At 37.1% G+C, this 13059-nt stretch overlaps 1 protein-coding gene across 4 annotated transcripts in view; it reads left to right on the top strand.

Annotated features, from left to right (window-relative positions):
- Nucleotides 1-254: 254 nt before the first annotated feature.
- fkbp15b (FKBP prolyl isomerase family member 15b) overlaps nt 255-13059 on the top strand; it is a 56740-nt gene continuing 43935 nt past the window's right edge. For 2 of the 4 annotated variants that reach the window (XM_086075659.1, XM_086075658.1), the window contains exons 1-6: nt 255-448; nt 2689-2792; nt 2873-2951; nt 3121-3190; nt 3312-3386; nt 8302-8400. In XM_086075659.1, coding sequence (XP_085931785.1) covers nt 399-448; nt 2689-2792; nt 2873-2951; nt 3121-3190; nt 3312-3386; nt 8302-8400 — 477 coding nt within the window. In that variant the 5' untranslated portion in view covers nt 255-398. The remainder of the gene's footprint in view (nt 449-2688; nt 2793-2872; nt 2952-3120; nt 3191-3311; nt 3387-8301; nt 8401-13059) is intronic. The other 2 variants (XM_086075657.1, XM_086075660.1) reach the window with 2 other exon arrangements.

Here is a 13059-nt window from a genome sequence, read left to right as displayed (position 1 = left end):
TGGCGCTGCGCTACAACTTTGGTGTTCAAATCACGGGGTCACGTGTTTCCGGTGGTGACCAAAGCGCCAACAGTCGTCTTAGTTAAAACAGCAAAATACACTCAAAAATACAAATAATACTATTTAACGTTAGTTTGAGTTAAGATTATGGTTATGTTTAGCGTTATAGTTACGTTTAGGCTTAGTAAAAAAAAGTAAGACGGAATTGGAGGTCATGTGTTTCCGGTAGAGCGCCACTCGCCCGTGGTCTGTAGCTCAACTCTTCTCGAATCAGGTGGTAAGTAGTCAGCTGACAACCCACAACCAGGAAGAGTGGTCAAAAGTTGCCATGTAAAAAAAATAGCCTCCTTGTTACACCGCATGTCTTATTTCACACGTATTGACTTTTAACTGATAAAATGTTCGGTGGAGATGACGAAGATGGAGATTTCTTGTCACCCACGGGCGGGTAAGTTATGCCTCTAGGCTCTTGTCTTGGCGATGATGAATGTGTTAGCATAAGAGTTAACTACGATAACATTAGCCTTTGTTAGTAACTGATACATCATACATAATTTAAACAATCTGTGATTCAACCATATATGTCTTTGGTAGTTGTTGCTGCAAAATAAAATCACTCTAACCAATTCTTCCTAATATTGTCACCTCCCAAAAAGGCAAGAAAATAAGCATTCTGGGACACATTCACTGATTTATTATCGATGCATTTTGTTTTGGTGACAGGTCTCCCGAAATAATAGTGACAGCAACATTTGTTGGGTTGTCCATTTATTACATAAATTAAAATTTCAAAGCATTCCCAAACCTTAGTTAATTTGTTTAAATAAAGGCATCACATTATTTTTTAAAAGGAAAAAGTTTTCCTCATAAATAGCATCCTAAACTAAGGGGGATTGTGTCATGCACAACGCAAAAAGGCATTATGACCATGAACTTACGTTTTTAATATGATTGTGATTATCTCTGATTTAGATGGAACATTCAGGTTGGGTGATTAAAAAATTGTGAAAAAACACTATAATAATGATTAATTAATAACTGATTATTCATTGATTTAAAAAAAAAAAAAGAAGTATTTGTTCAACTACCAAAGCTCAACTTTAAATTAGGGGTGCACCAATCAAAATGTTCTGGCTGATCCCCGAACTTTTAAAAAGTCTGACCTGCAGATCCCGATTTTTTTCATAACCATCAGCATACACTTTATTGGAAAACTTTGAAAATGTCTGTGGGTAAAACGGGTTGTTTTAACTGCACATGAAGTAGTTCTCTTAGTCATCTCAGCAGAAGAGGACTGTGGCTGACTTTTTCAGAGTGAGATGAGATGTTGTTTTTGCTGATATTTTAGAAGGTCGTCCACTTCTAGGCAGGATTGTAGTAATTTTCAGTGTTCTCTAGTTGCAGATGATCTGCTTCACAGTGGAATGATGAAGCTTAATTTTTTTTTAGATGACTATAGCTTTGCCCAGACAGATGTGCTGTCACTACCCACTTCCTGAGGTCCCCTGAGATTTATCTTCTTCTCAGCATGACAAACCCATACAGGTTCACTTGGGTAAGACTAAAGTGGAGGTGGGACTACATCAGGGATCAGCTCTGAGCTCCTTCTTGTTCACTATGGTAATGGACAGGATGACAGACGAGGTTAGACGCGAAACTCCATGGACTATGATGTTTGCAGATGACATTGTGATCTGTAGTGAGAGTAGGGAACAGGTGGAGGAGAAGCTAAGAAGCTGGAAGGGAGGGAAATAAAGGTTAGCCGTAGCAAGACGGAGTATCTGTGTGTGTGAATGGGAGGGACCCAAGTGGAAGAGTGAGGTTACAGAGAGAAGAGACCAAAAAGGTGGAGGAGTTTAAGTATTTAGGGTCAACAGTCCAACAGATGTAGATGTAGAGGACATAAAGGTAGTTGGTGTGAAAGCAGAAGATGCAGAGGACAGGATTAGATGGAGGCAACTGATTCGCTGTGGCGACCACTGAAGGGAAAAGCCGAAAGGAAAAGGTACAGTTGAAGCCAGAAGTTTACGTACACTGTCCCAAAATTTTCTGAAATCAAATCAGACTAAATCTCCCTTGTTTCGGGTCAGTCAGGATCACCAAAATTATTAAATTTTGTTAAATGCCGCAATAATGAGAGAGTGAATTTTCTAGATTTGATTTTTAGTTTTATTTTTAAAAATAAAAAGTGTACGGAGTTCCCAGTCAGCATAATTTTTTTATAAAGTGGAAATTTAAATAAATCCATAAATGAAAAGTTCCCTGTGTCTCACTGAGCGACAAATGCATGTGAATGTAAGCTAATTTAGAGTTTTCGTCAGGATTCGTAAAAGATTTCAAATGGTCTTCGCAGACAGTAAAAAATTGTCTGAATATGTTAAGATAAGTAAAAAACTGTCAGTGAACATCTTAAAAATCCTGATGAAAACCCTAAATTTGCTACGTTTGCAAGCATTCACTGCTGAATGAGATACCAACTTAGCGGCCTTCGGATTCTTAAAAAGGCCAATGTGGATATTTGTGCCAATATATGTCAAAATGCTAAATATCGGCACCGATAATCGGCCCGGCAGATAATCGGTCTATCCCTAATAGAAATATGCCTTCCATCCATCTACTCGTCTCGTCATTTACCGCATCCCTACAAAAGAAACATATTTTGACATTGTACGTTTGCTCTTCTTGTAGGGCAAAGTTGGCTTCCCTGTTTGGGCTTGGTGAAGAAACCAGTCGAGGGAATGAGTCCTTTCATTATACAGCACCAAAACAGCCCAGGAAAAGCTCAAATCCAGGTCAGACCATTGAAATTGAATAATGATTTGAATATCATTTGATGTGACTGCTTAATGTTTTGCATCATCATGTTTTGCAGTCTCAGTCATCCAGACAGCAGCACCATCACCTGGAACCCTTGAAGTGTTATTTGCCACTGCAGTCCAAGCCTTTCGATAGTAAGTATCCTGATTGTAATATTTAAACAAATAAAGGCCAGGTTGTTTCCATTGAAATTGTATCTTGGACGTTGTTCTACCAAATGCACTTTGTCTAAATGCTTAAAATATTGTTTGCCATAATTATCTGAAGAGAATATTTTTAAATAATTGCATGCCCCTCACACAGTTTAAATGGACAGTATGTGAAGCAGGGAAAGCTAGGGGCAGCCATACTGGGCAACCACACAAGTAAAGAGGTATGGATTGTGCATCATAATTATTATAGTACATTTTATGTATTATTGGATAATTGGATGCGCGTTGAGATGATTGTACTGATGTGACATTTTTCTTGATAGTGTTTCTCTTTCTGTGTAGTACAAGCTGCTTCTTTACTTGAGCCAACAGAAACAAGTTACTTCTGCCAAGATTCACGTTGACTTCATTTTCACGGTGAGCCTTGGAAACTTGGTCTACAAATTAAATTAATTGAGATTGATAGTCATTTATTTGAAAGGGGACAATGCAATTTTACAAAACACATGGTAAAAGATGGTTTAAATCGCCATAATTAGCCAGAAGGCTATATTTCATCTGTAGTCCCTTGGCCACAATGTAAAAGAAACATTAAAAACAAAACAACAACAAACAATTGTAAGGAATACATAAAACTAGTAAGTCAATAGATAACATCCTTTACAAAAGTGCAGTATACAGTACATTATAACGAATAATTAACAATAGTTAAAGGCACACACCACTTATAACCAGAGCTGGGTAGAGTAGCCAAAAATTGTACTCAAGTAAGAGTAGTGTTACTTCAAAATATTTCTCAAGTAAAAAGTAGTCATTAAAAAAAGAAATCACTCAAGTACAAGTAAAAAAGTACGGTATTTGTTGAAAATAATATTCAAGTACTGAGTAACTTTTTTTTTTTTTTTTTTTTTACAAAATAACACAATAACAACAAACTCGATTTTCCAAATCAGTTTTTTTACTGCTTTCATTTCAACAACCTCAGTTACTGTATAAAACTATTGAATATGGCAGCTTGTGAACATGCCAGAGACTGTTTAGGATTTGTGATGATTAATGACGTATTAAATCTAAGTGTACACTGAAAATATTGTGATTGCTAAATTTCAATGTTTGGTACTTTTGTACTCTCTCTGTCTCTCTTTTATTATTTTCTTTATTTGTCAAATTCTATTTATTAATTAATTTGAGTGGTAGCAAATGTTCATCATTGTTTATTTAATAGTAAAATATTTAAAAAATAAATAAATTGAACAATTACAGAGTATGTAAAACTTTAAATAAAATACAATTTATTTTAAATGAGCCAGAGAGGAATAGTAAAAATAAAGGTTTAACATTTTACAATTACTGAAGTATTATTAATAAACATAAGTTAATATTACAAAAAAAACGAAAGTGTGAATCTAAGTTCCGTGCAATGAACGACGAAAAGCTTGCCGCGCGATGAGCTCGACGTTTGAACCCACGTTTGGACTCAAATATTAAAAAAATTACAGAAAAGGACATGACATGAAGAGAATAATTTGATTCAAATTATAATAATTTGAATATACCCGACATGGTCTGTAATGCTCGCTACATTTTGGCCACAATCTTTTGCTATTTTAAATATGGTCACAATGTCTATATACCTTAATGATGATGAAGCTGTGTACATTCCAGCACGATTCCATTAAGTGGGGGAAGACCGCCGACAACACCTCCCTCAGCCGTGCGCTGATTGTGCGGGGACATTGCCAGCTTCCACCCGGCTCAGAGGCTTTCATACTTCGTAATCATAAACTAAATTTGTTTGTCTTGGCGGCACAAAAATCTTGCTAGTTTCCAAACCCGGAAATGTAGGCGTCCCCACACCGTTCGCGACCGGGTCAGGACCAGGTTGCGTGGACGCTGCGGGGCAGGCCAAGGTGGCACCCGCTCGCCGCCCGTCACTACCACGGCCGGGCTCCCGCGGGCCCAGACCGAGCCCTCGGCCTAGTTCTTCGCACATGAAATCCTGTGCGAGTGAATGACGTCAGTACGCTGGTGCATGTTGCGTTCAAGTGCGCCATGGGAAATCGTCAACTTTTCCACTCCCGCACAGTCACAACTTTGAAAGATGTGCTTCAGAACCGAAATATGGCACAGTTAGATTTGACATGAATCAGTGCTCGAAAGTACCGACCCAAATCCATACCACAAAAAGTACCGTCTTTGTTACCCATCCCTAGGCGGGAAGTAACGAGTAACGACTAGTGTAGCCCAATAGAGCAGAATAAGAGTAGTTTCTTCTTCACACATCTACTCAAGTAAAAGTAAAAAGTATTGTGTGGTAAAACTACTCTTAGAAGTAAACATTTTTCAATAAGTTACTCAAGTAAATGTAACGAAGTAAATGTAACTCGTTACTACCCACCTCTGCTTATAACACATTTTCCAGTATTAGATTAGGCATTGTGTATAAAGAATAAAAGTGCAACTTGTTGACTTGTACTTAATAAATACGACGTTTGTAGTCTTGACTGGTCAAACACCTGCTTGCCATCTGCCATTACCAACACCACCAGCAATCCACTGCGCATGCCCCGACCTTTCCCCAGTTCGACAGTAGGGAGCTGTAATACTATTAATACAATACAGCATTTCAAATAGGAACACAATGTTAACACAACTATATCTGGCATCTTATTCCCTGATTAAAAAAAACTCAAACTGATTAAGTATTAAAATCAGAACATTGGCCTACCGTGGGCAGCACTAATTATCTAGGTCACGTAATCGTGATTACATAAATCATTTGAATGGGCGTAGTGGGCAAGAAAAATGCCGCCTTCTACTGCTAAATACTGCGCGAAATCTGATCGGTGTAATCATCAGCACGTCAGGTTTCATGTCTTTCTTTGTGGGGGTGGGGCGGTGGGGTATGGCCTCTCCTAATGTGGGGTCAGCGCTGAGCACAACATATAGCTGGCCTAGTGAGTAAAAGTGAGCCAGATGTATACCGTCCAGGTTAGGGACTGTCCATAACTTACAGTTCCAGAGTGATCAAAGTCAATGGTGGTAACTTGAGCCTTTGTAACGCGCAACTTGCAGACGGGTAGAATATTCCATTTCGAATCGCTACTGTCACCTGCTGACGAAAAGTGAAACTGCACATACCGTTCTTCATATACACACCACGCACATTACGTCACATCCGCAGACAGGGCGCGGGAAATTCTAGCCCGATTCCAAAACTATTGGTCTGAGGCTTGCAGGAATACCCATTGTGAACAGCTAAGGTGTTAATCTACTAATTAGAAGGCATTTCAGTCATAAAAGGTCAAATAAAAAGCTTAGTATTAACTCTTTGACTGCCAAGCATTTTCAGAAAAGAGGATGTGTTGGTGCCAGCTGATTTAAGCATTTTGACTGATCTTTCAAGGTCCACAGAAAATTTTGTGTTTGGTCTATGGAAACACAGATACTACCAAATGAAAGATTGAACTCTCATCTTTCATCAGAAAAAGTTTGTTTCTACCTTATTCCGTTCTTCAGTAATCAACAATAGAAAATAGGTTAGTTTCACCCAAATGCTCTGTTTTGGACCAAAATACGGAGAAATCAAGCTTTTTGTGAAACGATATTATTTCATGCACTCTAGTGAATTTGACACCTTTTTTTTTCCATGAATGATGCCACAAACATCTAAACAGTGCTTTACTTCTGTAAAACACTACCACCAACAATGAAAAAGTGCTTTTTGATAGCAAAATACGTTTATTTACATTAAACAGTGTAACAATTTGACAAAACAATTTGGCAAACTATTTACAAATGTGTGCAACTGTGGTACTATTTACAATTGTGTGGATGTTTCAACTACACGGTTTTTCTTTTTGTGAGGTATATTGTGTAAAACTCCCCTGCGTGCAAGGGGACGCAGCAGGATTTGCACCACAGATTAGTTTCACTGCGATTGCCCCTTCGCGTGCACTTTCTTGCTGGCCTTTTTTTCCGGGGAGTAGCAGGTATATACTGCAGTGTGTGTTTGGCCATGTTGTCATCAATTCTACTCTCAGGATCATGATACGGTGATCTGGTGTTACGTCTGGCTTCCTCATGTCCTTCGGTTCCTATACCGGGTGGTAAGAGATGTTCTGATCCATCTTATCCACTTCATTCATGGTGGCATCGTAGTCCAGAACCAGTGTCTTCTCCGTGATCAGACTGTACCCACTCCTCCGATGAATATGCATTGGACTCGGGGTACTCTTCATCATCCGATTGAACGTCCGCCTGTGCAGAAGTGCTCGGTTGTGCACCACGTTTTCCGCCGTTAGCATCGCTAGCCGGTGAGGCTTTTTACGACGCGATCAAAGCCGCCGCGTCAACGCTTCCAACTACGGCGTCAACCTCGGAGTCACCATCATCATCATCAATGTGCTCTTTAGCATTGGTTGATGCTTTTCGTCTTTGAAAAAAATGCTCAAGCGTGAGCTGCTTGCAACTGGTCGCCATTTTCGCTTCTTCAGCCATTCTCCCCTCAACACTCTAGCTCCGCCTCACGTCTTCTACTGACGCCTACCCGATCTTGTCCAAAGAGAGTCATCGCTGCCATCTATTGCCCAAAAATAGGCATTATACTAACTCGACCTGCTTGATACTTTCAGCACAGCTTGCCAAGGCTTTCCTCCACTCGTTTTAAAAAAACAAACAAAAAAAACATAGTGAACATCTTTTAACGTCTTTGGCGGCACTCATTTGGATTTTACTAAACGTTATTAAACGTTTTTGGCGGTCAAAGAGTTAATATTATTTTGGGAAAAAAGTTCCATATTGCAGCTTTAACTTTTACTTTTTATGGGCCGGCTCAATACATTCTCCTTATTGAGCCACAATTTCATCTTCACTTTCGGCTGGTGATGGGAGGATGATGCCTCAAGGAGTGTCGACACAGTATTGATACTGGGTTGGTTAGTCAACAGTGATCTCTGCTATACATCTAAAATCATTGCAGATAAACAAAATGTAAATAAGACTTTGAAATATAAAGTATTTAAACTTTATTAAATTGATAGCTTTTTACTCAAAATATGATTTAATCTTTGTATAATTTATTTTGCTCCATATAAACAATGATGAACATTTATTACCACCCAAATAAATAAAATTTGAAAAAATAAATAATAATAAAAAAAAAAAGTCCATAATCCCCCACCCAAAAAAATCCAAAATATCTCTCAGATTTGTGGTTTCTTTCATGTTTTATGGAATTGTACATAAATGCTTAAGTCTCTACACTTTCACACATAAAACATGATGGATCTTGTGTACACTTAACCTAATTTATTTTCTTTTTTTTCTGCAGGTACAGTCCAACAATTACTGCACATTTTATGATGACCAAAGGCAGAATTGGTCCCTAATGTTTGAATCACAGAAATCATCATCTGACTTCTGTAAAGAGGTAAGTAGCAAAAAGTCACACGCTCACAAATGGATCAAGAATAATCATAAATCAGAAGTTCCTTGTGTTCTCTATGTACAGTCGTGATCAAAAATGTACATAGACTATGTTTACATGCAGGCAATATTCGGGTTATGGTCAGAATTCGGGTTTCTGGAACAATAGGAATAACACGTTTACATGCGCAAGTTGACAGAGTTACCCCCGTATACATGGCGTTTGGAATAACCTAATGTAAGGGGGTGAAAGACGGACTCCATCATGGCAGAAATAGACGTCATTTCCGCTTCTAACTTTAAACGGTCAATAAAATACATTATACTCATATATACGGACGTGTGTTGTTGAACACTGCAAGCTGGAGAAAAACATTGTTTAAGCATTACGAGTAGTGTTGTTCCGATACCGGTTTTTGGCCTCCGATACAGATGCCGATACCATACCGATAACTACGTTTTTTTTTTTCTCAAGAAAATGAAATGAAAAAGCTGTCCTGCCATTGGTTCAGAGCATTCAAGGGACAATAGGATATCTTAGCTCGGCATGCAGTGAACATGTCACACATCAGTGAATGTCATGTATGAGTAAGACACAGTATGCTGCATCCAAAAGTCCTATATTAGCGTCAGAATGAATGGTATCGGCATGTTACTTGTTAGTACTTACCGATACCGATACCACTGTTTTAATGCAGTATCGGGGCCTCTGCCGATACCAGTATCGGTCTCGGAACAACACTAATTACGAGTGATGTCGCGTCTGTCTCACATGAATAGTTAACGTGTCACAAACTGTGGCATTTTCGCCATATAGGCACAATATAACGTGAAAACGCTGTGGAGAAATCAATGTATTTAAGTGAGGCCCGTGTAGGACGGCGCTGCGCATACAAGTCGTTACCACAAAGACCAAGATTCCTTGCGAGTGCAAATAAGCGAAGAAGAGGAAAAGTAGACGAAGAAGAGGTTGTGAGCATGTGCACAACGAAAAGCAATGCCCTGTTGATTTGAGGTATTCCGATTCCGTTTATATGAAACAGTATTCCGGTTATGAAAGGGGTAACCCAAGGGGCTTATTCGGGTTTTTAGAAACCCGAATAAGAGCATATTTGGGTTATTGCGCGTGTTTACATGGGCTTTCAAAACCCAAATATTGCCAATATTTGGGTTTTAAAAGGGTTATTGCCTGCATGTAAACATAGTCATACACTTGTAAAGAACATTATGTCATGGCTCTCTTGAGCTTCCAGTTATTTCTACAACTCAGATTTTTCTCATAGAGTAATTGGAACAGATACTTTCTTGTCACAAAAAAGTTTCATGCATTTTTGTTCTTTTATGACTTTATTCGGGGTAAACAGAAAAAGTGAGCAAATCTGTTGGGTCAAAAATTTACATATAGCAATGCTAATATTTGGTTACATGTCTCTTGGCCATGTTCACTTCAATTCTGCGCTTTTGGTAGCCATCCACAAGCTTCTGGTAAGCTTCTGGTTGAATCTTTGACAACTCCTCTTGACAGAATTGGTGCAGTTCAGTTACATTTGTTGGCTTGCTGACAGGGACTTTCTTTAGCATTGTCCACAAGTTCTCAATGGGGTTTAAAAAGTCAGGACTTTGGGAAGACCATTCTAAAACCTTAATTCTATCTTGATTTAGCCATTCCATTACCACTTTTGATGTCTGTTTGGGTCATTGTGCTGTTGGAACACCCAACAGTGCCCACAAACTTTGAGGTGATGATTTTTGAAAGAAAAGAAAACAAAACAAAGTAAATTAATCCTCCTTCATTATCCCATTTACTCTGTGTAAAGCACCAGTTCTATGGGCAGCAAAACAGCCCCACAGCATCATACTACCACCGCCGTCCGTGCTTGATAATAGGCATGGTGTTTTTGGGGTTAAGGCCTTACCTTTTCTCTTACAAACATATTGCTAGACATTATAGTCAAACAGCTAAATTTTTGTTTGGTCTGACCACTGAACTTTCCTCCAGAAGGTCTTATTTTTGTCCATATTACGGGTGTGATTTGCCTAGTACCTGGCGATTCAATCCGTATCACAATTCATAGGTCACGATTCGATACTGATTAATCCTGATACGAATCTATAAGTTGATTATTGCAATGTTTTTACTCAAATTTAGAAAATAACAATCAGTAAACCTGTACATGTAAATTGTAAGATTTGTATGAAAATATATGTATTTATCTGAAACTTCAGGCTTATAAACAGCATTGAAATAAAATATTAAAGCTTAATGTTCAATTAACATAATATTCTTCCATGCTTAACGTGTGAACCCAAACCCTAAGTAAAACATTTTGTTGAATATTTTGATTAAAACCCGTGGGCGTTATTTTTTTTGGATTAAATTCTTGTAATTTTTGCCAAAATCTGGCATTTTAAGTGTGATAACTTAGTCATTTATGAATATTTTTTTCACTTTCAACCGCTCAAAATGTTCACTGGCATCAGACCTATCTATACATATATAGTTTAAAAAATATTATTATTATTTTTATGCCCTCTATGGACAATAATAGCAGTATTATGTTAATAGCAAGACTAACTATGCTGTATATATATATAAAATAAAAGACTAATTTGAATATTTCATATGACATAGTTAGAGGCTCAAACAAGGTCATAAGTCATAACAATATAATTTTTTTATGCATGCCCAGTTTTTACACAATGGCATTTTTGAAAACTCTTGTAATTTTGCCAAAATCAGGCATTTCCTTTGAAGTGAGATAACTTAGTCATTTATGAATATTTTTTTCACTTTCAACCGCTCAAAATGTTCAGTGGCATCAGACCTATCTATACATATATAGTTTTTATTTTATTTTATTTTTTTAATGCCCCCTATGGACAATAATAGCAGTATTATGCTAATAGCAAGACTAACTATGCTGTATATATATATAAAATAAAATACTAATTTGAATATTTCATATGACATAGTTAGAGGCTCAAAATAAGGTCATAAGTCATAACAATAGAATTTTTTATGCATGCCCAGTTTTTCACAATGGCATTTTTCTGAATAGCACAAAACTCTTGTAATTTTGCCAAAATCAGGCATTTCCTTTGAAGTGAGATAACTTAGTCATTTATGAATATTTTTTTCACTTTCAACCGCTCAAAATGTTCAGTGGCATCAGACCTATCTATACATATATAGTTTTTATTTTATTAATTTTTTTTAATGCCCCCTATGGACAATAATAGCGGTATTATGCTAATAGCAAGACTAACTATGCTGTATATATATATAAAATAAAATACTAATTTGAATATTTCATATGACATATTTAGAGGCTTGAATAAGTCCATAAGTCATAACAATATAATTTTTTCTGCATGCCCAGTTTTCACACAATGGCAGTTTTCCGAATAGCACAAAACTCTTGTAATTTTGCCAAAATCAGGCATTTCCTTTGAAGTGAGATAACTTAGTCATTTATGAATATATTTTTTCACTTTCAACCGCTCAAAATGTTCAGTGGCATCAGACCTATCTACACATATATAGTTTTTATTTGTATTTATTTTTGAATGCCCCCTATGGACAACAATAGCAGTATTATGCTAATAGCAAGACTAACTATGCTGTATATATATATATATATATATATATATATATATATATATATATATATATATATATATATATATATATATATATATATATATATATATATATATATATATATATAAAATAAAATAATAATAATATTTCATATGACATAGTTAGAGGCTCAAACAAGTCCATAAGTCATAACAATAGAATTTTTTTATGCATGCATTTTGTATTCATTTATTAGCCATTGGCGCCACCTAGTGGATTTTTGTGTTAACACTCTCAACACACAAATTCCTCTATTTTCATGTTTATGACTCACCAAAGAAGCGATTGCATCAGTAATCACGGAAAATGCATTATAACACATCAGGTTTACAGCATATCAAAAACTGTGATTTATAATGGGAGTCAATGAGCCAAAATCGGGCATTATTACAACAATTTAGTGTGAATCTCTCCCTCCTGTTTGGTAATAATTATAAATTACAGCATGGCGCCAATTTGAACTTCTACATTTTTAAACAATCCTGGTAAAATGTCAGGTCCCTAGTGTATTTTTTTCAAATGCTTTTACTTTGATGAAAAACAGAAAAACATAAAAAAGCCAGAAAATGGACAAATAACACAGACGGCTTAAAAAAAAAAATCCCTATGATTAGCAGCAATCTTCAGTCGAGCTTTAAGGTGCTGCTTTTAAGAGCTTCCTTCTTGCACGGCAGCCTCCGAGTCCATGGCGATGCAAAAACACGCTTCACAGTGGACACTGTCAGCTGTATTCCAGCAGCTCTAATTCAAAGCAGATCTGCTTTTTAGTGGTTCTCGGTTGACTCTTTCACCTTCCTGACCAATTTTCTCTCAGCAGCAGGTGATAGCTTGCAATGTCATTCTGATCATGGCAGTGATAAACAGTGCCACACACTTTACATGGGTTAAAGTTCTCCGTGGTCGGGACAGATTTCGTCAGAATGCCGTGTTTAGACTAGTGGTGCTGTACAGAACATATTGTAAAGAAAATCTCTGCTTTTGGCCAATGATATTTTTCTGTTGGCTTCATCTGACCTTGATCTT

Source organism: Leptonotus elevatus, chromosome 5, assembly GCF_054856555.1.
Source record: "Leptonotus elevatus isolate MCC_2025b chromosome 5, RoL_Lele_1.0, whole genome shotgun sequence".
In the NCBI taxonomy this organism is placed as follows: domain Eukaryota; kingdom Metazoa; phylum Chordata; class Actinopteri; order Syngnathiformes; family Syngnathidae; genus Leptonotus; species Leptonotus elevatus.
Note: the sequence above shows the minus strand (reverse complement) of the source record. Positions and strands in the feature narration are given on the sequence as shown.